The following is a 26,406-nucleotide window of genomic DNA, read 5'->3' as shown; positions in this document are numbered from 1 at the left end:
AATATTATGATATAGTTTATATATTTTACATACAGCGTTTGATATTTATTATTTTGTACATCAACAGATTAAATTATCACTTTATGTCACTCTGATCGGTCCAAATAAAGTCAATGAAATCATTGCGCAGTATTTTCATTACTGATTGACTGCTACCGTAGGAATTGTCCTTGACCCACACTCCTTTTTGAACCACTTTATTGTGCTATTACTGCTAACGAAATGGCGACCATCTTTCCAATCGGTAGCCGAATCGACACTAGGAGTGAAGTAATACGAATAGTACTGGCTACATATTCTGGAAAATGACCCATTTACCCTATTTATAATCCTTTAAATGCCAAACTAAAACTACAACATGAATAAATCGCAAGACATTAACCTACTTAACCAGAAAATGCCAGAGAAAAAATGAATGACGCTGTCGAACACGAAAATACTTATTCAGTACACTTATAATACTTATTCAGTGTCTGTGTGTGCGCGCACACATACACGCTACCAGAGGCCAATTACTCCATGTAGTATATGGTAGAAGTATGAGACGACAAAAGTTAAGCATGCCACTGGAAGAAGTATAAATAATGTATAAATTTAAAACTGCGTGGACGCAACATTGCTAAGTTCAGACATGCTTTCAACACGAATATCGTTGTCAAACGTGTATCTTAAAGTGTCAAGTTCTTCAGATCTCTGACAACAGTTCAGGTTTATTTCTTTGTAAAAAGTTGTGGAAAGGGGACGATATGACAAGCAGTTTATCTTCCTTAAATATCTGGTGATATAAGGGAACTCGTATATCTTCAAAGACATATTTGATAATTGTTGGGAGGAAGACAAAAGATTCTTTCTCCAAGCGAGGAGACCTCGTTCCTCTGGGGTACCTGAGAAAAGAAAACGTAAAAAGAAATATATTGGTCACCCTTGACTTTTTACCTCTTCTCCTATGAATAGGAAAAATGATGTACAATTGAGCGTAATGGATGAATTACGTCTGCATTACTTTTGTCCTATTTGTCTGTATTACGTCAAGTTAATTCGCGGAATTTATTTAACATGCGTGTTCTTACATTAGTTCTATTGTCTACCAATGTACGGTAATTTAAGAACAGTGTGCTTGGAAAGAAAAAATAGAACTCACATGTAAAAGAAATATCTTCAGAATATTTTGTATTTGCCAAAATTAATGAATTGTATTGTGTAAACACCGAAATAAAGTATAATAAGAAGGCGAAATACTGTATGTAAAGACAAGTTCCAAAATGTCTTGTTAGTCAAATGAGATCGTGCATTTATTTAATATTCATTTAATATCCTAATCGAGGTATTCAACATCCTGTGGATTCAGGGAAATGCAAATCCGAGATCCATTTTTAAACTATGTAACGACCGATACATTAGTATATTCAAAAAGTCAACATGTGATAACAGTGCTATTATATCTGTGTTTTAAAGAAATGTTCTTTGTGTCAGACAGAAATATTAATATCTCTTCTATGTTGCAACGTCTACTCATTTTATGCAAGATTCAAACAAACAAAATGAAAATATGTAACCACCGATATATTAGCTATATTCAATTAAATCAGAATGTTGAAGAAGGGCTGGAATACCGGTATACCAGAAAAATATGCAATATCTCTGTTTTCTTGCAAAGTATACTCATTTTATAGGAATCAGTTATGTTTTGAGATAGAAGATGCTAGGTTCTGCAGTTGCATCTAGATAATCCGATTATGAAATTAAAAAGGTAGAACGTACCTACAAGTACGGTACTCAGTTATGTCCCTTCAAAAACTTATTCGTTATCTGTATTTTCTATATATCACAGAAAAATCATACGATATGTAGATTTCTAAGGCTTCATCACTGACACATCCTACGGAATGTCTTATGTATGTGTGTAACATTTTAATACAGTACTCTTCGCAACATGGCCTTCACTAACAACAACAACAAAAAATGGGCCTTAATGATATATTACGACAATCTTTGTGAAGGAAAACGTGCAATGCTACCTTACTATCCTTTCCATTTCAGTACAACCGTGCCATAGTCCAGCTGGAAGTGAGGAGGGTAGATCATCTAAAATCTGTTTGGTGCTTTAATCCCTAATCCCTATCGACATGACAGAATACACCGAGAAGACGTACACATGTATCAAGATAATAGGCAGGCATAAAGTTCCCTGAACAACAAATCATTTTAAAGTATATATAATGTAGTTATTTTTGCAGCAATCAACATAGGTATCATCGTTGTTATCATTGTCATAATTTGCAAATCACTCACACAAGAATACAACATAAAATGCAGTTAACCAACCTGTGTCTATGGCTCCTGCGTTTCTCGGATCGTTAATCCATTGCGGTACCATAAGGCCAAGGAGTAGAGATATTCCGAGTATAGTGAGGTTCCGCGTTGACCCCATATCGATGAACTTTAAAGTGGGTATCCCCACTGCTGACACCATACCGAATACAACGGTCAGTGCACCGCCGATAATTGGTTCTGGAATCAAAGTGATGACGGCGCCAACTTTTCCAATGATCCCACAGATGATCATGATAATACCTGCCGTTTGGAATACTCTTCTACTTGCTACCTGTATGTATGTATGTATATATAATTCGGAAATTCAGTCATGGAAATTCTAGTAACATGCCAGTAGTACGGTTCCAAAACCCTTACCACTCCCACCCCATTTTCTCTTAATAAGATACTGCGACCGAATTCATCCTATTTCTGTCCGTTTCTAAACATACATATGATTGCAGCTATTTAAAAAATCAAAATGGTCTTTGAATCATCTCAGTTTTCAAATCATGCAGGTTAGGTTTGTCTTTACACATGTAATGTTCTAGACTAAAATAAATTTAAGAAATCTTGAATTTTTTCCGGAATCCTATTTCAGACCAGATAATTCTTCTACTTCTAATGAAATGCAATAGACACAGATTGTTGATATTTTAAAACCACCTTCGAAGCGAGTCAACATTAAAAGTTCCGTTTCCCTTATCATAAATTACCGAATTACCGGGCTAAGGAAACGTATTCATACGTATCAATTGTTAATTTTAAATATACTTAAAAACAGAACCTAACGTTCATCATTTAAAATGAAAAATAATGGGTTTTATGAGAGGCTCAGAGATTCCTGATACTGAGGTCACCGCTAGTACTGTTGAGAGAAAAGACGATTACTAAGCATAAAACTCCACTGTATCATCTCATCATATGGGTTCCCGTGCAAAACTTGGACGATATTTACAGTAATTCTTTTTTCAAACTCATACAATCACCTTATACTCAACATCGTTATTAACAACTGAGACAGCGATTAAAAAAGAAACATTAGTCTTACATATCCCTGACAAATTGGTCCGATCATAATCTCTGTGGTAAATTGTGGACTCATATCTTCAGTTGCTTTTCGAGATACGAGGATCACATTAAGAACAGACCACTTAAGTTATTTTTAAATTCATGTAAATCGTAGCGACTGCACTTTATACGACGTGTGTCTGTCGGCGATCACTACATGCAAATGCAGGTTGAGATTTTTTTTTCATAACTGCAGAGCAGTACGTTAACAGACTATGCAAATTCAGATTAATAACGAAAATCGCAAATACTTACTGATACTAACTTTACTCCAAACTTCAAATGATTAATTGTATATACTTCGGAAATATACAATAATAATCAGGTGCAATGCAATAACAAATCATTGCAAGAGATAAGAACACGCACGTATCACTGTGTGACAAATCTGCACTATGTCACTCCATATTTGTTAGATTGACTCATGAACACCAACTTTGCTTCTTCCATGGTCAAAAACTTTCGTCCTACTAATAAAGCTGTGACAAGTTTTCTTACACTTAAATGTTTCATGAAGGATTTTTCTAAGCAAAAACAAACATTGCTTTTTCGGGGTGGGTAGGGGTTGAGTATGGTTTCATTTTTATACACCATAGTTTGAATAATCCATTGCAAAATAACACACAATGAGCAAATGAACTACCTTTGTAATTCTGATTGCTCCTATATTTCCACTGTACGATGTAGTTGCATGAGCTGCTCCGACCATCCCAGACAATATGCTACAGAATCCCTCTATAGGAATCCCTCTGTTAACAGCATGCGCAGGCGGAGGCGGAGCATAGGATATGCGTGCTGCGGCAAAGTAGTCCCCAACAGACTCGATTAGAGACGACAAGGTTGCAGCCAAAAATCCAACATATCCAGCTGCGCTCACCGTAGGCCATCCAAAAGGAACTGTGTATTTTACGCAGAAGAGAAACAGAGATAAACTTGCAAATAAACACACTGAATTTTGTATTACACGTAGTAATAAACAGCAACAGCAATTTTAGCATTAGTAATGCGTTGTGCGAACTAACAGAATCTTCTACACTTTGAAACTCTGGATTAGACAACTACCCGTATTAGTTTATAGTTTTATATAGTGCGTTACATACTGAGAAAAATTAATATGTAAATACCTCAATTGCAATTTGCTGCTGAAAACGTCTGAAACAAATCTGCAAGATTTCCTTACAATAGTTGCTCTTTCCTTCACCCTGAAGCACGCGCTGTTGTAATGAGTAGTTTTCTATGAAAGCACGTGATATAGATGTTCAATATTAGATCTAGCACAACAGAGATTGGTCTACAATAAACATAAAAAAAGCACTCAGCTACTCACAAGGGACGGGCCATCGGAACCATGGAGCGTTCTTAAGAACACTATTGTGGGCATCCGTTCTAGCCATGTACTTGATATGGTTTGGGTCGGATGGAAAGACATCGGCAAAGGTCAGGATATAACAAAACAACCACGTAATGCAGATGCTGAGAATAACCTACGAGGAAGAAGAAAATAAAAGCATGATGCATCCCATCCTTTTACATTGTAGCATGTCATGTTTTTATCTACCAGTATTTCTAAAGATCACTGCATAGACGTTTCATTACTTAGTGGCTTTTCCGGGCGAACCTGCTTGACATTATGCCACAGTAAGGCATACATTATTTATAACACAGAGACGACATTGTTAGGTGAATCTGCTTGATATTATGCCACAGTAAGGCATACATTATGTAACTGTTGCTGTCAAGCTTGGTATTTTTATGCAATGAGATAACTACTTCTAATTCTAGCAAATTACAGTTACGTTCCGAAAAATTCCTCCAACTGAGTAAGTTAACAATATATTTTGTACATACTTTACCAGAAGAAGTTGAAAAAGTGGATATGTTATCATATGGCATCCTTTTCCTCTTTTCCATGTGCACATGGGAATATTTATCGTTCCTAAATACAGCGAGAATATTGCAATAAGACCCATTGTCCTGAAAACAGATAGACATATATGTAAGGATCCATACTACAAATACCTTAAGCACATACTCTCATAGTATAGACATATTGACACACGGGGAGAGGCGGTGGGGAGGAATGCACACATTGCAATATGTAGTCTCTCATACTCATCGAAATAAATGTACAATACAGTATGTATGTCAGTGTAAGAACATGTTGTGTGTGTGTATATCTATATATATATATATATATATATATATATATATATATATATATATATATATATATATATATATATATACAATACACTACAAGGAACAAAGTAGTTGAATTTATGCAGTATTCCAAATTAATACACAACCGATGATTCATCGATACACAACAACAATGTTAATGCGCACATAACTCCGCCCTCCGAAAGTTCAACTTAGTGGCTTGCTAGACATCACTTTCAAAAGGAATTGTAGTTTTGGTCACCTTAAAAATGAAATTTAGACTCATATTATGAATGAATGCGCATTGCAACAACTTTTCGATTTGGTCTGGAATTACTGGACCTTTATATTTTTGTCTATTCTACTAAGTTTCTGTTCTGTCATTGAATGTTTGGAATCATAATTTGGGAAAAATATGAACTTTCAATTGTAATTTTCAAAAAGACCCTATAGAATATAATGTTCACTTCATTTTGAGTGCATAAAGGAGGATGTTATTGCAGTTGGAATGTCTAGATGTGTTATAATATCAACCCCCTTATTTAAATATAACTACCTATCATTCAAGATATGCATTGCTTGTGAAATACATTGAAAACATCCAAACCCGTATCATTTCAAAACCGGTTAATTGTATGAGGCTTTCTTCTAAATTCTATAAGGACCTAGATGCTACAGAATAGATCCAGTAAAAAGGACGTATTTAAAGCCTTCTTTGCCATGGCATGGGTTCAAGGTATTCACTTATATTTAATTCATTATAATACAGTATTAAATGTCATGAAATATAGACTAGCTTACATGAAAGAGATGCCCCAATGGACCTGGTTAAAGCTGTTGGACAACCCAGTAAGGGAAAGCCCTACCAGGGTGATGGTCGGTGCGATTGTCAGGGGACCGATGAACTTCATCAAGAAACCCATAATGCCTGTCCCACCAAAGACAAGCTGGGTGACTGACCCTATCATGATGTTCCCGGAGATCTTCAAGTAAATAATCAAACTGTATCATGTTTTCCTATTTATTTGAAACGTTGTTCTCAAAATTTTGATTCGGAGTTATATTCATATTATTAAAAAGTTATTATGTTGCCCGTGGCAAATTTACTGACAAATGATGATATATTTATTATGTTGTTTTTTTAACTTGTGTATACTGCATTCCTTGGCGAATAAAACTCTGACTGTCATTACGGAACTATTAAAATGGATTTATTGTCTCCACGCTTATGTGGATTATATAGAGGTTGTACGACTCTGCTGTCCCGTACGTTTACAATTGTCAAGCGTTTAATGTCTTGTATTGCCCGTAAATCGCATAAAAAGGTTCTTAATGTATCAAGGTAAAAAATAAAACATGCGTGCTGATACATAAAAAGAGTTCAGAGTGTTTGTACGGAGAAAAATTTGTGCGGTTAAAAACGGATTAAATAGGCTTATGTCTTTTGCTTCAAGAAGGTTACTAGACCATACACATTTTCATACAGCAATTTCCATATGAGTTCCAAGTCCAATCAATGTGCCTTTACAATAGTTCATTTTGTCAGGAAGCAGTAAGTATTGTCAATGCACAGACTGATCTTTTATTAATGTGCACTTGCGTATAGTTTTCTATCATAAGAAAGTTTAATACATTTAATTGGTTAGAACGTCCGCCTCGGATGCAGGAGGTCGCGGGTTCAAACCCTGAGCGAGTCATACCAAAGACTTATAAAAATGGTACAAACAGCTGCCTCGCTAGGCACTCAGCATTAAGAGGTTAGTGTTAGGACTGGTCGGCTTGGTGTCAGGATAATGTGATTGGGTGGGACATGATGTTACATGCCTGCGGTATGATGCCCAAGTGCTAGACATCACTAAACTGCCACAATGCAGACGTCGTAGCGAAACTTTTTTTTACAGCTACGATAAAAATCGAAATCACACACACACACACACACACACACTTGATGTTTGGTTATATCAGCGGCCGAAGCAGATGCAAAGACAAATGAATGCGCCGGAGTTTGTGTTTTACCCAGTTTGTATACAGATGAATTGCATATAGAGAACAAGTAATATCGATTATGAAAGTAATGGTTCTTGTTTTTCATAAACTATTTCGGTAAGTTTTAGATAATTTGATATCTAATATAAATAAATATATAGCTGCTGTAGAAAATTAATGTCAAACAACTTACCTCTCTTATAATTTCCTTCCAAAAATTTTAATCTAAAAATAAATTAATATATGTATGTAAACTATCATGTTTTGCATTTCGATATGGCTCTTTAGTAACGAAACTTTTTTATCACATTATTTGATATGAAACTCACAAGTGAAGAATTAAAAATAACATGGCATTTAAAGTGTTGGCATAAAGCAAATTGATATACCAATAATATTGGTATACCAAATTGTGATCCGCCCATGGCGCATTAATACGAAAATATAAACATTCTTTCAACTGCAGGCCTATAGATCAATGATGAATTTCTACTCATTCATTAATCATAAATGACATATGAAAATACCGATAAAAAGTATTAATAGTCCCTATCTTCTAAATGAAATTAAAATGGTCAAATTTTTTTTGTCGGAATTCTTTTTTTTTATTTTTAATTATTTATTCCCCTCTTCAATCTCGTGCGTAAGGGACAAAATAAGCAAAAATCTGGAGTAAGAGAGAAAAACGTATTGCGCTCGACTAAAACATTAAAACTGAACTTATACCAAGTAACCTACAGTAATCTGGTTCGTTATAACGGTAAGGTTACGCTTTCCTTCGGATCTATCTACAGTGCTCATAATATCAATGATACATAGTTGCAATAGCCAGTCGATACTCTATGTTACATTTGTCGGTTACGAGGCACACATACTGTAACGTATTTAATTTCCTTTATTGTTGTTGTTTCTTAAACCTAGTATAATGTTCTAAAAATCGATTATTAATTATTAAATATAAAAATGTCCAAATGGTCGCTCCCCCCCCCCCCGGATTATCGTCGCTAGATACGGGCTAGAATCCATGAAAATGCGAGCGTTGGGGATTTTCGTATGTGTGATACGACGATGTCTCTGGACCTATGAATGGTAGTAAAATTTAGTCAAACAGTCCAAAAAAAGGGGGGGGGGGAGAAAATTACGTACTCTTTAGAAATGTTAATTAATGCAGAATAATGACTTAGATGAACTCTAAAAATATATTAATATATTTTAATTACCTGTTGTTGGTTCGTCATTTCGTTTTGTTTCTATTCCACGCTAATTTCCATACGACAGTACATGAATGCTAGACAGTTCAGGTTCAGTGTACAAGTTGCTAACCGTGTTTGTAGTGCACTATTTTCTTCATAAAAACCATATTTCATTTTTAAATCATGAGTGTTTATATTCACTTAATAAAGGTGAATAAAAATAGAAGCTCAAAAAGAAAACAATGAACTTGTCAATTTGCATATCTTATTGTGAACAACAAGAAAATGCGTAGAACTACATTTTGTAGAGGACACACTCGCAGGGATGTGAGGAGGTAATTCACTCAGGCGATACACAGTTGCCCGGAGCATATCGTAACTCCATTCAAAAGGCAAATATGTGTATTTTATGTGATATAAATAAAATATATGTATAATATGTATGCTTTATGCTTTATCAATGATATACCACTCGCTGTATAAATAAAAGCCTCGTTTCCTTCTAATAAGAAATGTATACATCTCGTGGTATATCATTGACACAGCGTACATACTATATAAATCGAATAATCGTCTTAATTCCGAAATTTAAAGCTGTCAAAGGGCTTTGGACATGGTTTCTAACTCTGGAATCTTCAGTGTGAGTTACGAGTTATCTTGCAATAATTCATTATATGAGACATCTTGGTCCACAGTCGGATAGAAATACACATGCTAGCTATTAAAATATGAAACACAACAACACAGTTTGATGCAGTAAAATACATTAAAGGTGCAAGGTCTGAAAATCGCTTATTCTTATGTGCAGTTCTGAGCACAAGCAGTTTCATAAATATGTGGCCTATAGTTATAACTGTGACAATAAGAAAGACGTACAGTACTGAACTGTTAGTGCTCAGCTGTGAAACACAGTGACCTAACGTGAACTTAAGCCAATCAGACCATAATATTGTGGTGCATCCCTGATGGATCCCTGACGTACCCCAAAGCAGTATTGTACCCTTAACTCAAATTGTTTTGAAATATTATTATAGCTCTATGCAAATATTGTTAAAAATAAAATCGTAATGAAATGTTCCCAGTGTAAAATATTTTAATTTCAATACCAGTTGTATAGTGTACTTTAAGCTGATAGATGTTTGGTAATGTGTGAATAATGCATTTAGTTTACTTGCACTAGATGAAGGAAGACTTAGGGGCCATTTAAAACAGTAAAACATATATAATGTAGATAGAACCTTGTTTGGGATGTGATATTAAGCGCACTAGACGTCCAATAAAGTCTCCAAGGGAATGATAAAGGTCCAGACCAAAATGAGTAATTGATTAACCTCTGATATTTCTAACATGTCAGTCAAACTTTAAATCATCTCTCGTGCGAATTCCCTTCCAACTAATACTATCACTAGTTATGTGTTAATTATTACGTGGTGATGACTACACTGAAAGCGTGTCTCAGCTATTTCTGGTACGATTCTCTGACACCTAGGTAGTTCTTGATTTTGAACATGTACGATTTCAAACAGTACATTCGTATTTTCAGCTTTGGTCTCTAAATTTTATTTCATGTTCCTCACATACATAAACTTGAAGTTACATGGAAGTAGTTATTGCCAAGAAAAACACAAACTGATTTACGCAAATGCTACGAGTAGACACACCTGTATGTTTATTCATACTATATAAACCAAATCAGTTACGATGAAAATTAAAGAAATCAAATTTTGTCAAGATTTGGACTAACCATATTCTCTGCATTTCCAGCGGTCCGTGGCTACCATGGCAACTATTGGGGCGATAAACGTATATGATCCGCCCTGTATGATGCCTAATCTACAACGACAGATAATATTACATATAATTGAAAATATCATTTGATTTCAGACAAATATTTATCAAAATAAATTAGCCCTGAAAGAAAAGAGAAGATTAACCGTGTCTCATTTTCCCTTCTTGATAAGCATTTGGAAGACAGCATTCTGCGTGTGCAGGAATACGTTCTTTCAACCACCGTTTGAGCAAAATTGGGTTTTATCATTTTAAAGAGACCACTCCGGTGGCCTAAGTGGATAAAGCGTCCGCCTCGGATGCGGGAGGTCGCGGGTTCGAAACTCGGCAGAGTCATACCAAAGACTTATAAATATGGTACTGGCAGCAGCCTCGCTTTGCACGCATGATTATGAGGCTAGTGCTAGGACTGGACGGCTTGGTATCAGGATAATGTGAATCGGTGGGACATGATGCTACATGTCTGTGGCATGATGTCCCAGTACTAGACATCACTATAAACTACCACACTGCAGAGATTGTATCGATATGACTAAGATTGTTAAAATTACATTACAAATCTCTCTCTCTCTCTCTCTCTCTCTCACACACACACACACACACACACACACTAAGTAAATATCATTAGATGCATACAATGGAGAAGTACTGCTGGTAAACTGCGTCTGAATTAATTAAACGAGTACGGATTTCTAATTTAATTTCAGATAAAACTTGATATATGATATATTAGCATTGAGGATGAGTGTAAACAAGACCAATAATTAATTTGTTTGCTTTACAAATCCTGTACAGGGATAGGTGAACATCAAAAGTAGAAATCACTTGACCAGACCAGATCGACCTTGGGAAAGTTTTGAAAATCATTACAAATGACTGTCAGACTGACGTGCAATTAATAGAGTGTCGTCAGCCCTTACGTATCAGTTCTGTTGCCACTAACATGATCTTCTTGTACAAAATTTTAAATAAAAATAACATTCAAGAAAAAGCAAAAAGTTAATACAGAGTATGGTCGGAACCTTGTAACAAGACGGTATAATTGTTTTAAATTATAATGTTTTTACCAGACACAAAATAAGCTTTTGCATAACATGTCAATGTTTCACTCGCTATTTAAGCAGACTGCAAAAAACAATTAAACGACGCTCTGGCAGCTAATCCAAAATTTTACTAACACAAATGCTACAAATGTGATTTTGAAAAATCTGCAAATCGGATTGATCGAAGAGAATATGCACATGAGCTCTTGTTGTTAAGTAAACTGAGACCGTGCGGCTGACTTTTTGCCAGTTGTCATAATTATTCTGCATTTTTCCCATAAATCTGAGGATCAACTAAGCAAATTTTAAACAAAAAAAGAAAAAACTAAAAATAGTATTTAATTATATCTGCTTCTTTTGTTAAACAAATTAAGAAATTTACTCATTGAATTGAACCACATACAATTTACAATTAACAGTGGCAAGAGCCGGTCCTAAAGAAATAAGAATCTTTAATAACTGAGAACCGCCACAATATCGAAGGTCACCTTCTTAGTGCAGATCAAATACACTCCGAAATCAAAATAATTAAATAAAACAGCTGCGCGAGGCGGAATAAAATGCTAAAATGTGAGCAGAAAATATTAACTACGCTTAATATAATATCTATAAAAATAGCAAATAACAAATATTCTAAATTTACGAGGCAAACAGTGCGATGGGGGAATCGTAGACAAAAATCTGCTGTAAGAATATGTCACTTCCCCCCCCCCCCCCATGAGGATGGTAGGTGTTGCAGTTCCCAAATAAATACACCCGTGGAGCAGATATTTATAGCCACCAAGACGGGCATTTCTGCAAGAATTTAATATTAAATTCTAAGATAAAATAATTAAATATGCAAGTAAAATAATTAAATTTATATTGAAATACTTCTAATTAAATAAAATTCAAGATAGCGAAAAATATCTTGAAATATTATTCTTAAATAAATCTAAATGAAGACTTATATTCGGTGAACCATAGCAATAAACAAGTGAGAAAAAAAATTAAAATCCTTTAATACCTCTTCAAAATGTAGAAGAATAAAGAAAAAGTCAGGAAACTTAAAGCGGATATTGATTTGGTAGCAGCAATAAGCAAAATCTATATGAATTTCTAATTGATGTTCCACCACATATAAGGAAGATCATCAGTAAAATATCGACAATTAGTCTTTGCGAAAGGTCAGTTGGACTGAACGATGAGACATCAAAAATGACCTAACCAGGAGAGAGAGAGAGAGAGAGAGAGAGAGAGAGAGAGCAAACTGCATATTATCATTTTTGCTACAGGACAAGATTTCTAAATATATTGAATACTGGATCGATTGATGATATCATTGAACGTTTACACGCGAATATTTGAAATTCCAAATTTGGACAGAAATTAAGCGAATGTACAGATGGGATAATTAACTGGATTGAATATTAAAGTTTGCTCGTAGATGTATCAAGCTCCCAGACGTTACATAGAAATGCCTAAATGCTTTAAGAACTAAACGATTTGCATAAGATTAACGTATACGAGAGATCTATAGAGAAAACATTAGCCTAGCCGAAATACTTTTAACAATATTATATTTTTTCTTTTCTAATTGTACCCATTGTTATAACTATGATTGTGCTACCATTGATAATGCATACTTTTGTTTGCAATTAACTTTTCCAAATATTTTTTATTTACTTCATCCAAACAAATCTTCTGTGAGGTTTCGTTATTTTGCCTTTTTGTGCTCTTAATTTCGTTCCTGTTTACGATTGTTAGGCATATATTGTATTCGATGATGATCATTTTTAATTATTGTGTAGCTTTAAGATCTCTTATGATCTCTCAAAGCATCATGAATTTATTTCTCTTTATATTGTTTCACTCTTTCGCCATTAGCTTGTCTTTTGTTTGACGCACTAAAGAAGGTGAAGGATTAGAAGGCAACCAGTGGCTTATACTGTCTTTCTCCTTGGACGATATAAAACTGGTATATATTACTGACACAATGCATTCATATTCATCATTGTATATTTCATATCCTTTCATTTAAATAATGTCAACAAGCCATTATCGTCGGTGTGGCTAACATTGAAATTATAATACGGAATTGTTTCTCAGTTGCTTGTGGTATATGTAAATATATAATTCAGTGAAACATTATTTCAATTCAGCATATTTCACTTTCTATTTTTTTTTTCTCACTCGTTTAATTTGTTACCATATTGCATATTGACTGATAACTGTGTACGGATGAACTTTCAGTAGGACAAGAAAGTTTTCTTCAATAAATGGAAATGACGAAATCTAGATAATACGTTATATTTGATCCATTGTCTTCTGGCCATATTACCATGCCGGGACAAAACATTGCAACGAGTGCTTTTATTTTCAGTTTACAGTATCGCTTCAATCTTTTCAAGAGGAGGAATAATTTCAGATTTGTTGAATTGGGCTGATCCAATGGTTGAATCTAAAACAGTTCCTTCATATACGGAATCGCCATGTGCTGTTTTAAATCCGACTGTATTTTCTCCATAAATTCTTTAATTTGTAATCATTGTAGAATGACCTAGTAAAGTATTCGAGAGCTGTACATTTAGAGGAATATACATATATGTCTGAATTCACAACAAATGCGTAACTTATTTATCTTCCTCATACTGCTAACAACCTTTATATCAATACTGACTCTTTGGATGTTGCCATCATTAAATGTAATGTGTAAAGGGCTAATCTCTAAAGCATTGCGTCATGTTTAATTTTAAAATCATCGAATCAATATTGTTGCTCCTTTGCTAAACCTGTAAACAAATACACGTTATCTCTTGACAAGGAAATTGTAGTTTTCATGTTAAACTTTTTATTTCAGTCACCTCTCTAAAAAAAAGTGTTGAATTCAATACACTGTAGCACTATGACTATTACCGTCATACTTGTACTGTTCCAGTATTTTAATGATTTTAAAATACGATAACTCCAGATGGCCAGTTATTGATTTGATTTTGATTTTATGGTTCACGTTCATACCTAATTTTAAATTCACCAAAATATGCAATTGCCTATTTCATTCACTTCTACACTCCTTGTATTACATTGTTTTCCACCGTCATTAAATATGGGCTATCCAAGACTATGTCAAAATCTTATGAGTTATATATACAAAAGTCCATTGAAGTGCTGTTTTAATCATAGCATGCGGTCTCTTTCAATGCTGATTTACTGCTAATTAAATAACATGTCACTCAAATCACTCAAATTTAAGTCTAACGTGTATTTCACCTCACTCCAATCGTTGACTGCAGGAAAGTTGCCAGACCACACATAAACAGGGTTATGCTTAGGAGTTGAGAAATTACGTCCTGCTGTTGTTTGGCACATATCAGTGATGTCACGATGAAGGGTATCGTCAACACGCTACCAATACACATGATGGCTTGCTGCAAACATAATAATGTCGTTAGTTCTGATTATATACGGAGAAGAAGCACGAGAACGAGTAGAACTTAAACAACAAGATGATGATGATCAGCAGCAACAGCAGCAGCAACGTCATCATGAAAACAGTTTGAAAGAAGAAATAGTAATATAATAACAAGAACGATTGAAATAAGAAGTTTCTAACATTTTAATTCGCTGTTTAATGATTCTTTATTGTCTCCTAAGTTCATGTTGAAACATTTAAATCCTGTAACTCTATGTTGTAGACATCATGATTGTAATAATATATCGGATACTCGTGTAGACATTATGTTTGTATCAAGCTATCTGATTCTCCGGTAGTTGTTGTTGTGTTTAACTCCATTTTCAGCACAAGATAGGCTATACATGGCGGCCAGTATAAATGGTGGAAGAAGAAAACCCCTGGAAAGGATCACTTACTTACCCACGAGAAGCAACTGGCAAGCTTTCTCACATGCCCACATTAGCCGAACCCTAGACTGATTATCCTGTAGACATTATGGTTGTACCAAGCTCTCTCATAATGATGTACTATTATAAGCATTGTAATAAGTTTTAATTGCATTACACATTGACTACATTTACATCACTTTTGGTAATATAGTTAGAAACCCACATCATGTTCATATGCATCGACTCGCTGCTAGGTACATTTTATAACACTCTTCAGTCATGTCTTTAGTTATGAACAACTGTACCACTCCTATGTTTCAGAGCTATGAGCTCTCTCTCTCTCTCTCTCTCTCTCTCTCTCTCTCTCTCTCTCTCACCTGAAGTGCTAACAAAAAACAAAGATGCGGGGCAGGTGTGTCTTCAACTCCATATAAGACAGTTTTGTTCTCTTCTGTCGCTGTTTCCTGTTCACGCTTTTCATTCTCATAAAAATCGTCGGATATATAGTCATATATATGATCACTCTTTTCTTCAGGCACTGAATTCATCCTGAAAAAGAAAAATAAATAATCGATAAGACGTAGCAGCAAGATGATTTATTTTTATCAATGATGAAAATGGAAGTCGTAGGGGTGATATGAAATACTGGCATTATCCATAGTGGAAACCCTTACAGCGCACTGGAATATACTTTTTACCTCATATGGTATTGCCCTTAGTATGTAACATAGTTCTAACTTCCGTATGATATTTGGTCCTGTAAGAAAATGAATGGGTTACATACTATGTTGACACCAATTCATATTCTCTTTGTGAGTTCGGAAGCTTTAGTGTCATATTCGAGAACTATATGAAGGTTAAGGTACCTTTCATAAAAATGTGATGATTGACATACTCTCTGGTTAAGATAAAGAAACCTCCATTATTAAATGTGTATATATTTGTAAAGTATATTTAATTCACAAAAAGAAGGGTCACGAGTGTTTCCTCATCATGACTCGTTAATGCCAGTAGTATCATTATGGGCATTTTAGAATTCTAAACTACTCTGTGTCAAAGCTTTCTATACCCAGTGATATTACCATCACATCACGCGCGAGCGTATTGTTTATAGCTCAGTCAGATATATACACTGTTGTGTGCTGACGTGCAGATCGATATACGTAGATAAGCACTTGCTCGACTTTTACAGCCTATAAGTCAACTAGCTCTCTTGGGTGGCTAAATTCTGTATCTGTGGTCAGCGGCTTTGGTGGTTTTAAACTGCGATCAGCATCATTTCAAACTCGCCCATGTTAATCGTTTCATCTTCGATGGCCAATGAGTACAGCTTATATGTGCTGAAATCACTTAGTGCCGCCGAGAAAAAGTCCAATTGAACATTTATTAGCGAATGTAAACGTAGTGGAATTATTTTTCAGCACCACCTGCAGTACCAGTTGCCATCGATACATCTCCAAAAATGCTTCGGATTGGTGTGCCCATGATAGTTAAGATAGTTGACATATTCGCGATTCCCGAAAGACCATGGCCAGCGGTTGTTGCCGCAGATAGTACGCAAATCGCGACCACGATAACACATGCGCGTTTACATATCACGAGTACCGCGGTTCTCTTAGTGATTTCATCTCGTAACTGTTGTTCCGCATAGTTATTTCTCGCGTCAGAAGCTTTGAGGGCCAATTATAGTTCTTATATTAATAATTTGATCTGGAAGTATAACTGCTTCTAACCAATTACGATATTTTTTACTTGTAAAACTGCTATATAGTCGTATAAAAAGTGTACTAATATTTAAGTCTCCGGTGACTCTGCATTCTTGGGCATAGCACTACGTTACCTTAGAACTATCTTGACTGCGTTAATGATTGGTGTCTGAACTGATTGTCCGAAGTCTGTTACGCGGACAAGTGCATCCTTGTTGAATAACAGTCACGCTTTTCACTTCTTAGGTTAGTCAATGTTGGTTCAACATAAACAGCGAGAAATGCAAATGTGGTAAATTTTTTGATGAACCCTACTTCTTCCTTGTTCAGTCTCAGAGTGCTTTCACGCCACTATGTGTTATCGCGTGCTCATGCCATCAGTCCAAGCTGGATTCGAGTTGTTATTGCCACACCATGGTGGTCCACCGGTCAGTTTCTATTTTGTCCTTACTAAAATTACATTTTAATGTATATGAAGGTCTGATAACACCGCTCTAAGGCAGTGATTTGTCATCAAGTGACACAAAGTCGCCATCGGTGCTGTTATACCCAGTCGACCGATGCAATGCATCATTATTAAATGACCATAATGCCATATGTACTGAATATGTGAAATTTTCTACAGCAACAGTGTCCTGACCCTCAGTATGAGGGATTGGTGACATAACAACATGCTGCTCTCATTACTTATCAGTATTATCATTCTACCCCACCATCCTAATTCCGGTTTAGATAAACAAGTCTGATGCGGACACGCACCCTCAAGATGTCAGGTTTAGGTTTATAAAACAATTTACAAGAAGATGCCAAATAAGTCAACCATTTGCTAATCCTTCTTTGGTTCATGTTCCTTAAATTTGACTTCATGAAGCAACAACGCGTGGTGAAGGCACTTCTGTGATCTTTGTATCAATATATAGTTTCAATGAAGCATTGGAAACATCAACATAATCTTGCATACATTCCATCGACACACCAGCGTCTCTGATTCCCTGCTGCTCAGTGATTTCAACCAGGTTCGTCGCGTACGGCGCCTCGAGGCATTAAAGCAACATCTTGAATGTCTGTCTTATACTTTTACAGTTTAACCTTGGAGAATTACAAGCTCGCCAGGGTTGACGTCAACAATAACCATGTTGGTAAACATTGTCAAATCAGCTTTGGAGGCAAACCTGCTCAGATGCACATCAGGACCGCGTAGGGTAGCTACGACTTCGCGACCGTAAATGTCAACATGTGTTTCAAAGTGACAACGTAAAATCGGCAAGCACTTGTGGTGTAGATGAACATTCAAGTAAATGCAGTGCTTCAACAACAAGATATCTACATTTTGAGCAGTCCATCTAAGTTTGTACCGTCAGCCTCTAAAAAATAGTGGCTGAGCAGCTTTGAGTCCAGCGCTAGCCTCCCGGGTTAAATAATTGTCGTCCTCACCTGGTGGAAAAAAACCGTACCAGCTGAACACAGAAGATGCCGAAACAATACCACTGTGCAACCCATCGAGTTTACCATGCTTTGGCATTTAACAAAAGATGGTTCTGCACCACCTATAAAAATAACAACCATTGCTTCGTAGTGTTTACTGTATAGTCTTAAAATAAGAAAAATACTGAGCCAATCAATGATGAAATTGATAAATGTTATTAAAAGATTCTCGAAAGGTTCTAGAAATACGCAAGGAGAGTTTCAAGTTGGATGCTTTACTGATGCTTGTAAGCTTAGCTTCGAATCTCCAATACAAGCCTTTCTCCGGATTGAGTTACATACCAACACCATCATGTATTCCTCCACTCTCAGCAATTAATGTGAAAAATGCAGAGAACCAGTACTTTGAATCGGCTCTCTTGGCCGCACTGACCTATAAAAGATAATACAGACGAGCCTCTAAAATACAAACAATACTATAGATGGCTCAATCGTACTTTATCAGTATGTGTGGATAAAAGATTATCTGCCAATGGTATAGCAATGTTCCAAGCACAAGGGCAAAACAGTTTCGTATAGACTCTTGCTTGCATGTAATTAGCACCTAACAGTTGCTCGCTGACCATGACTTTTACTACAACGGAATTATCTGAAAGCCGAGTCGCACAATCATGCCAGATTCTGGCAAGAAATTTCTGAAATTTAGCGTGGTGTAACGAAAATCTTCTAAGTCCTATATATCATCCACGCAGACTTTGAATGCTTGAAAAATGACCAGAGGTCGTCGCCATAGGTTGCATAGAATACGTGGCAACAAGCCGAAAAAGGTCTCATGTATGTTTTGTTACACTCTAATCCGATGCAACGGAACGAGTGAGCCACCAATATGATATCGAGGCCTGGACTCGGTTGATGTGTTTACTAAATCTACGAGGTTACAGAAAAATTGATTCTACAACAGCTCTGCTCGCCCGCAGACCCGATTATGATCAAAGATGACATCCGGCAGTTATTCAGTGTTAGATCTATTATGGTCCCTTTGGGGCTGATGCCAAAGTTCGCGACCACTTCCATATCACTGGTGCGTACCGAGGAGCCGCCGCATACCCTGCATGCAATCTACAGTTGCAAATTTACCCCGGCAAAAAACTAATTCTGGTTGTACTTAATAACCTGCACGGGTATGATGGCTATTTAATAATGCATGGATTCGCATCGACATCGGCGGGCAAGAACAGTTTATTGGATCGTTGCGGATTGGCAATTCCAGTCTGGATAAACTAGTGAGCAACATTGCGGAGAACGGCAACGATCGTTTTACAATCATTCGTAGTTACGATAGCACCGCTAACGAAAGTTCTAATATTGCCTTCCTCACTCACAAAGAAATTTAGCTGTATGAGTACATGAACGTCTGAAAAACGTTTTCAGAAACTAAGTTGCTGCCTATCCAGCGTTGTCTCAAAAATGGTGACTGAGCGCGCGAACAATTCCTAGTCTGCGTTTGTTTGTCAAACTGTCAGTGACTAGCATGATTGGTATATTCGCACGTATGTGGCGCTGCTCGAGAATGTCATTGAGACGTTTCTGTATACAGTCATGTGTGTATATAAGCGATACGGCACATTGCTACTTATCATCAGGCCTGGGATTCACTGCTGTTGAAAACAAAGATCAACCTGGAGCTGTAAATGGACATATATCAGTAGCGTGTTGGTTGCCCGGAATGTTCGCCTTCAAGCTCCGCCGGTGCATACAGATACCGAAACGAATTGTTTCCTTGTGGGTCAAACGCGGATAATTGTGAAGCTACGGTTAGGGGCTACAGTCACTGCGATTCGCCCAAGCGGATATTAGCCCAGTCATCCGTGTTAATTCATTAATGAACTCCGCCTTGACTGAAAGAAGCCTTGTTAACATATGTCCACTGACCCTATGTAATCCTAGATCGCAAAAGAGCGATAGTACTCTAAGCAGTACACAAAAAATAGTAAGTATAAACAACGTGATAATGGCACTATAATTTACACAATATCATGCCAAAATAATAAAAGACATCCCAGGCAAAATGGTATGGGATGAAATTAAAAACTATAAAGTTGATTCAAACGTCATCTCGAGAAACCTTAAAAACATATAATGTAAAAGAATACGTCAGTTAATTTAACTTTAAACAAAGAAAGTGGTAATAAAAATCACATAAATGTTTATGCAACAACGAGGGCATTCGGGTCTAGTTTAAAAGAGATATAACAATCGTAACAAGTACACCATAACCTATGTATTTTTCGGGCAACAATAGTTTTACTATCTAAACTTTGAATACGATTATAAAATGTCCTGTTGCAATGAATTATCACAGAAGTATCCAAAAGTAGTTACAAGTTAAAGTACCTATTAATTGTAGGACAGCAAAGGTAAGACGCAGGTGAAACCATTAGTAAACTGGCTGATGCAGCAGGCGTCGCACGTTCTGTTGCTGCATATTGTTTACCACGACAGGCAATATGGCATTTAACTACCACCACCTAAAACAGTTCAGAACGCACATTTTGATGTGAGTACTCCCAATAAGGTTCATCAGGCAGATATTTTGTTTTTACCATATGGTACTATTAAAACTGGTATACATCAATCGCACACATACCAATGTGCATCAACTGTTGTTGACGTTGCAAGTAGATATAAAGAAGCAGAACAATTATCAACAAAGACAGCAACTGAAGTTGCATCTGCGTTCGTGGTCTACGATGGCCACAGTTGCTACAGGTTGATCCTGGCAAAACACTTCTTGGTGCTGTAACATCTCTGATGAAACAACATAACGTCAAAATCAAACAAGAGCAGACCGCAATTCATCGAGATCAGACAATTGTTGAGTGATTTAATTGAACTCTTGCTGAGCGATTGTTTGGATATAAATATACGCAGGAAATATCATTGAACAAGGTTTAGGTGGAGAAGAGATCTCATGAATGGGTTGCAAGACAACTAAGAGTGAAAGCTGCGTTAAATAATAAAATTACTCGCGGAATTTCTATGAAACCTACCAACGCAATCACAAAAAACATATACCAATATAAACACATGATTCTTTCTCAAAACAGCCAGTACTAGGTAATGTGACTGTCAAATATTTATATGAACCTGGTGAACTTGAAGGGGGTAAACGCAAAGAGCGACTGACCCATTCTGGAGTGTAACCACACATACAATTTTCAACGTGGTAAGATCCATGGGTAGGCCTGCAATTTACACACTAGATTCAACTGCTCCACAACGTGGTTTTGTACATGAACGGTTGCAAGTGATTCCTGAAAATAAACAATTACAACCGCCTTCACTTTTTTGAAAGCAGTGGACCAGCACCCCTACGTTGATTATAGTCAAGATAGGTCAGCATCACATTTTTGTGTGTGTGACCAAGACTACTGTTAATTCTATCCATGGTAAACTGTCTTGGATTATTATTGGAATATTGCCACAACATTACTGTGTTACAGCTCCCACAATAATTATTATGTCGTTTCAGTGTCAGCATCTGATACCTTTCCCCATAGATCAAACTTTTTGGAAGTCTTTAGTTTGTGACCTGTTGCTTTCTTTAAAGCCATCACAGCGGCAGTTCCAACAACACCAAGTGCATCAGCTTATCCAACAGCTGGGGCTGCAGCGGCTATCAAAGCTGATATAGTTGCAATAAGTGGAAATATACCAACCATCTTAACTGCGTCTTTAATAGCACCCGCAGAAAGATTAAGTCTAGCACCAGTCGCTGTACGTTTGGAGTCATTGAAGTGCCTGAGTTGACGTTCTGTCCGTGATAGTTTATTTGGGCCACCTGCGATTTGTTCTGATTTCAGCAATATTTTCATTCCACAATTTCTTTTTGATACTGATTATAGCTATTTAATCTGACCAGGACATTATAATATCATGAGTAATTTAATTACTAATCGGGACCGCAAGCGATCCAATTATAGTTTTTCCACTGAAGTATCACTGACTCTCATTCGTCCACCAACACCTTCAAGCAGCATTTTTTCGTCTGAGAGTATAACAGCAATTGCTCTATAACCACTAGTGGGCAGTCGTGCTACACGATGTCGATAATTGTTCAAGTGAGAAATAATAGATCTGATATAATGTTGTGAAATCCCACTGAGATATTTGCAAACCAGAATGAACATTCTGATTACGCACCATGAATGTCATCAATCGATGATAAGCACATGCAATATGAATATTATCAAAATTCAGCAACACTTCTTCAGACAGTTCTTGATGTCCATTTATCCTCAAAGAAACTTCACTAACTCCAGGGGCCCCGAGTGGTCGAGTGGTCTAAAGCGCTCTCCGTTACGGATCACTGCCATCTCACCTCTGTCTGCATGGGTTCGAGTCTCGGGCTCGGCCAGTGTGGATATGTGAGAAAGCTTCCCGGTAGCTTCTCGTGGATCGGTGGTTCTTTCCGGGGTTTTCCCCAGGTTCTTCCTCCACCATTAATACTGGCCGTGCATAGCCTATTTTGTGCTGAAAAATGGCGTTAAACCCTATGACAACAACAACAACAATCACTAACTACAACGTGTCAAACGCTATTAGATTTTGTTTCTGTAAATCTACTCTGGCATTTTCCTGAAACGCACTGATTATATGTCGTGGTACTGACATTCCCTGCTGTGATGCTATGTGCCATGTGATTAAACCCGCAACACTGCTTTCAATACTGTCGGTGGTCATCGTCAACCATGACAACGTTAATTTACCACTTTGGTCCATGAAAGAGAGCAACCGTTGTTCAGCATTCAGCGATGGAGTCATTGTTGGCATCCACGACGAAAGTTGTGGCAGTATTTCTTTACCTGAATCAACCTCAGCAGGTCGCCAGATTGCATCATTGTCGGTGGCTTTTCTCACAAGTACCACGGTGTGTTTAGCGCCAAATATAACTTTTCTAACACGTCTGCAGAATCCAAAGATATGTGATAGTGGAATTACACATGACATTTTTTCTTCTCCATTTAGCATTGGTCTACGTGATGAGAATCCCAAGCTGAAATTATATTCATCGATGAAACTTCAGTTCCAGCTACATTAAGTGTTACGCTATTGCTCTTGGGCTGATCAGTGGTATCTTTTGCAAACATCATTGCCGGACCAGCTGACCGCGAATAATAAGCGGAATATCTTGCCAGACCCAATATCATCGTGGAAACATCAACATTTTCGAGACACGATTCAATATTTTTCCAACAATGCTATGCGTGGCACTGTTAAATAACGCCATAACGCCAATATTAACAAAGCCAGCTTGATCACCAATTCCGTATTTTGAATTATCCGCTTTCAAAAGTATACCTTCGATTTCAATGAATATCTCATGCGCATCAAATATATACTTGTATCCTGAACTTGTAATTCGATTCTTCCACTTGAGTCAGGTACACGCGCGTCATAAGAATAATACTGATAATCACGCACCGAATCGGTATTGCTTTAGAGGTTATCCTTGTGAGTAGACCCTGAACAACATCGCCGAACCCATCTGAATAGATCACTTTATATGTTGTTAATCGCGAATATTTCACCCTGACCATTACAGGTCCACGTTGAGCATTATGTTTATCATCTTATTTTCTTGTCACTGATCTAAGTGCATCAATCACTGTGGTAATCATCAACAATTTCATCAATGCGGGACCGATCAACATTAATGTCCATGATGCCGCTTGTAAATAATCTCCTACAAATAGCAACTGCTTCATTGATGATTTCTGGAAAATTAATTAAATAATTTCTACTCTGCCAGCTCGACCTCAACCAATTAGACTCTCTAGTCGTTCAACGTTGTAGAGGACATAATTGGAACAAAGTTTATCGGGCAACGGAAGTGTTTTTGGGGTTGTTGTTTTTTTACACTGACAGTAGAAAGACCTTTTCCGGATTTTTTTTCTGGTTGTTGTAATACTGGCTATGGTTTGAACCAACTTGAGGTCGCACCCCTTCTGCTGCTGTAATTAAATAATTATTTGTTATATCATAATATGGTTCATCCTGAATCTTATACAGCTAGATTAGCCAGAGAGCGACTAGAATCAATCGAAACATTTCTCCCCGTGAGAGATTCTTTCAGAAAATCCTACAAAAACTGCGTGAAGCCAAAGTTGAAATCGCAGGAGGCACAGAACAGTTATCTAAACCCGCCACAACAGCTACTGAAAAAGTCGTAACGGCTATTAAGGATAATCTCCTTCCAGTATCAAAACAGACCGCTGAACAAACTGAAAAAAATAGCCACGAGAACTAAGAAAACAAAAAATATTTTACGAGATCTTCCAACTGAAATATCTGCAGCTCAACCTCCACCTGTTGATGAGAAATACTTGAAGGTATTGGTAAAGTTCGTACTGAAATCTCCAACGTGGAAAAAATAACTTGCACCTAAACCTAAAGTAGGAAAGGGAAAAATTTATATTATTAATAAATTTAGGGAAGATTTTGTCGAGGATATTAAAAATACTAAAAGTGAAAAATTACCTAGAAAAATATTAATTGGTATATACAATAAATCTGATATTTAAAGCCTGATTATGAAGGCGTAAGTGATAATACTCTATCAAGTGGATATACCTCATATATAAGGGCAAAAAACAAGCAAGATATGATTATTTAGAATATGGAGGTCTTGTTCAAGAAGTACAAAAACTTTATGAAGAAGCACTGAGACAAATAAAATACCAACAATCGTTTCTACCGCAGCAGGAAATAGAACGACAAAAACCTCCTCCACCACAGCAAGATCCTTCATATCAACTTCCTCCACGTCTGCAACAAACAGAAAGACAACAAAGACCTCCTCCACCACAACAATAAAAACAATCTCCTGAATCGAAAAAATTATTAAAACAAGTGCAGGATATGATTGGTGATATTAGAGAAGAAAAAAAGAGAATTGCAACAAGAAGAGAAGAAAGAGCGAGATTAGGAAGACCAATTTCACCTGATGATCCTCCCGGTACCATAGGAAGTGTTTTATCAGGAAGTGGTCTTGTTGCTTGTCCTAACAATATTCTCTCCGACATAGAACGACTAGAAATTCTCATAAGAGGAAAACGAGCTGGTAATAATTCCCCGGAAATAATTAATGAAGCGGCTGATATTTATCGGCGATTATTTCAAGGTGGTATCATGGATATTAGCATTTACCGGGAACTTATCGATGAACTTGTTGACGACCTTGACTAAGTGACCAGTTGTCACAGCGATTAAATAAATGGCAAGTAAAATAAGATGATCGTACACAATAGTCATTATGGACCTGTAATGATCAGACCAATAAACTCGCGATTACCAGCCTACACAACGATTTACGGAGATGGCCTTGGCGAAGTTGTTCAGGGATTATTCAAAAGGTTAGCTTCAAAAGTATCACCTGTTGCAAAACAATTATCAATGAAAGCTATTGACGTTGTTGGTGAAAAAGCTCCGGGTGCAATCGTCAAAGGCTAGCACGATTAATACGCAGACAGCAAGCGGTCCGACCACAACAACCAGTAAAATTACCAAGCACTGAACTCATGCCTGCAAATGTCAGTAAAATAATAAATCAAGCTGCAAATCAGAAACTAGCGACCTTGATGGATCAGGGGCCCAGTGAAGCAGGGAATAATATTTTAAATTTAATATCAGAAAGCGGAGTTTCCCGAGCGCGGTATCAACGTGTTAGACGAAAACAATTATAATAAAAATGTTTAAGCGCATATCTGACACAGCATTTGATATGGAAACACCTGTCCTTAAAAAAAGAGTCTGTGCGTGATTATCAGTTTTATTCTTATGATGCGCGAATACCAGATCAACGTGGAAGAATTGAATTAAAAGTGCATGATTCAAGTA

At 36.7% G+C, this 26,406-nt stretch overlaps 1 protein-coding gene across 1 annotated transcript; it reads right to left on the bottom strand.

Moving 5' to 3' along the window:
- LOC149795447 (solute carrier family 23 member 1-like) lies at nucleotides 1-15,924 on the bottom strand. Its single transcript, XM_089963802.1, has 7 exons — nucleotides 15,754-15,924; nucleotides 14,804-14,961; nucleotides 10,468-10,556; nucleotides 7,724-7,755; nucleotides 6,346-6,527; nucleotides 4,712-4,868; nucleotides 1-4,281 (listed from the first exon to the last, which is right to left on the bottom strand). The coding sequence occupies exons 1-4, from the start codon at nucleotides 15,922-15,924 to the stop codon at nucleotides 7,751-7,753; spliced, it is 423 nt and encodes a 140-aa protein (XP_089819928.1). The 3' UTR covers nucleotides 1-4,281; nucleotides 4,712-4,868; nucleotides 6,346-6,527; nucleotides 7,724-7,750.
- Nucleotides 15,925-26,406: the final 10,482 nt, after the last annotated feature.

The sequence above is a fragment of the Sinohyriopsis cumingii genome, chromosome 7 (assembly GCF_028554795.1).
Source record: "Sinohyriopsis cumingii isolate HCF-2022 chromosome 7, ASM2855479v2, whole genome shotgun sequence".
Lineage (NCBI taxonomy): Eukaryota > Metazoa > Mollusca > Bivalvia > Unionida > Unionidae > Sinohyriopsis > Sinohyriopsis cumingii.
The sequence above is the reverse complement of the archived record's forward strand: the minus strand, read 5'-3'. Positions and strand labels throughout refer to the sequence as shown.

Coding starts and splice junctions, on each gene's coding strand:
- LOC149795447 (XM_089963802.1), bottom strand. CDS start 15,924: ATGAATTCAGTGCCTGAAGAAAAGAGTGATCATATATATGACTATATA. Junction 14,962..15,753: donor GTTTTTTGTTAGCACTTCAG/GTGAGAGAGAGA, acceptor TTATGTTTGCAG/CAAGCCATCATGTGTATTGG. Junction 10,557..14,803: donor CAGTCAACGATTGGAGTGAG/GTGAAATACACG, acceptor CTGTCGTTGTAG/ATTAGGCATCATACAGGGCG.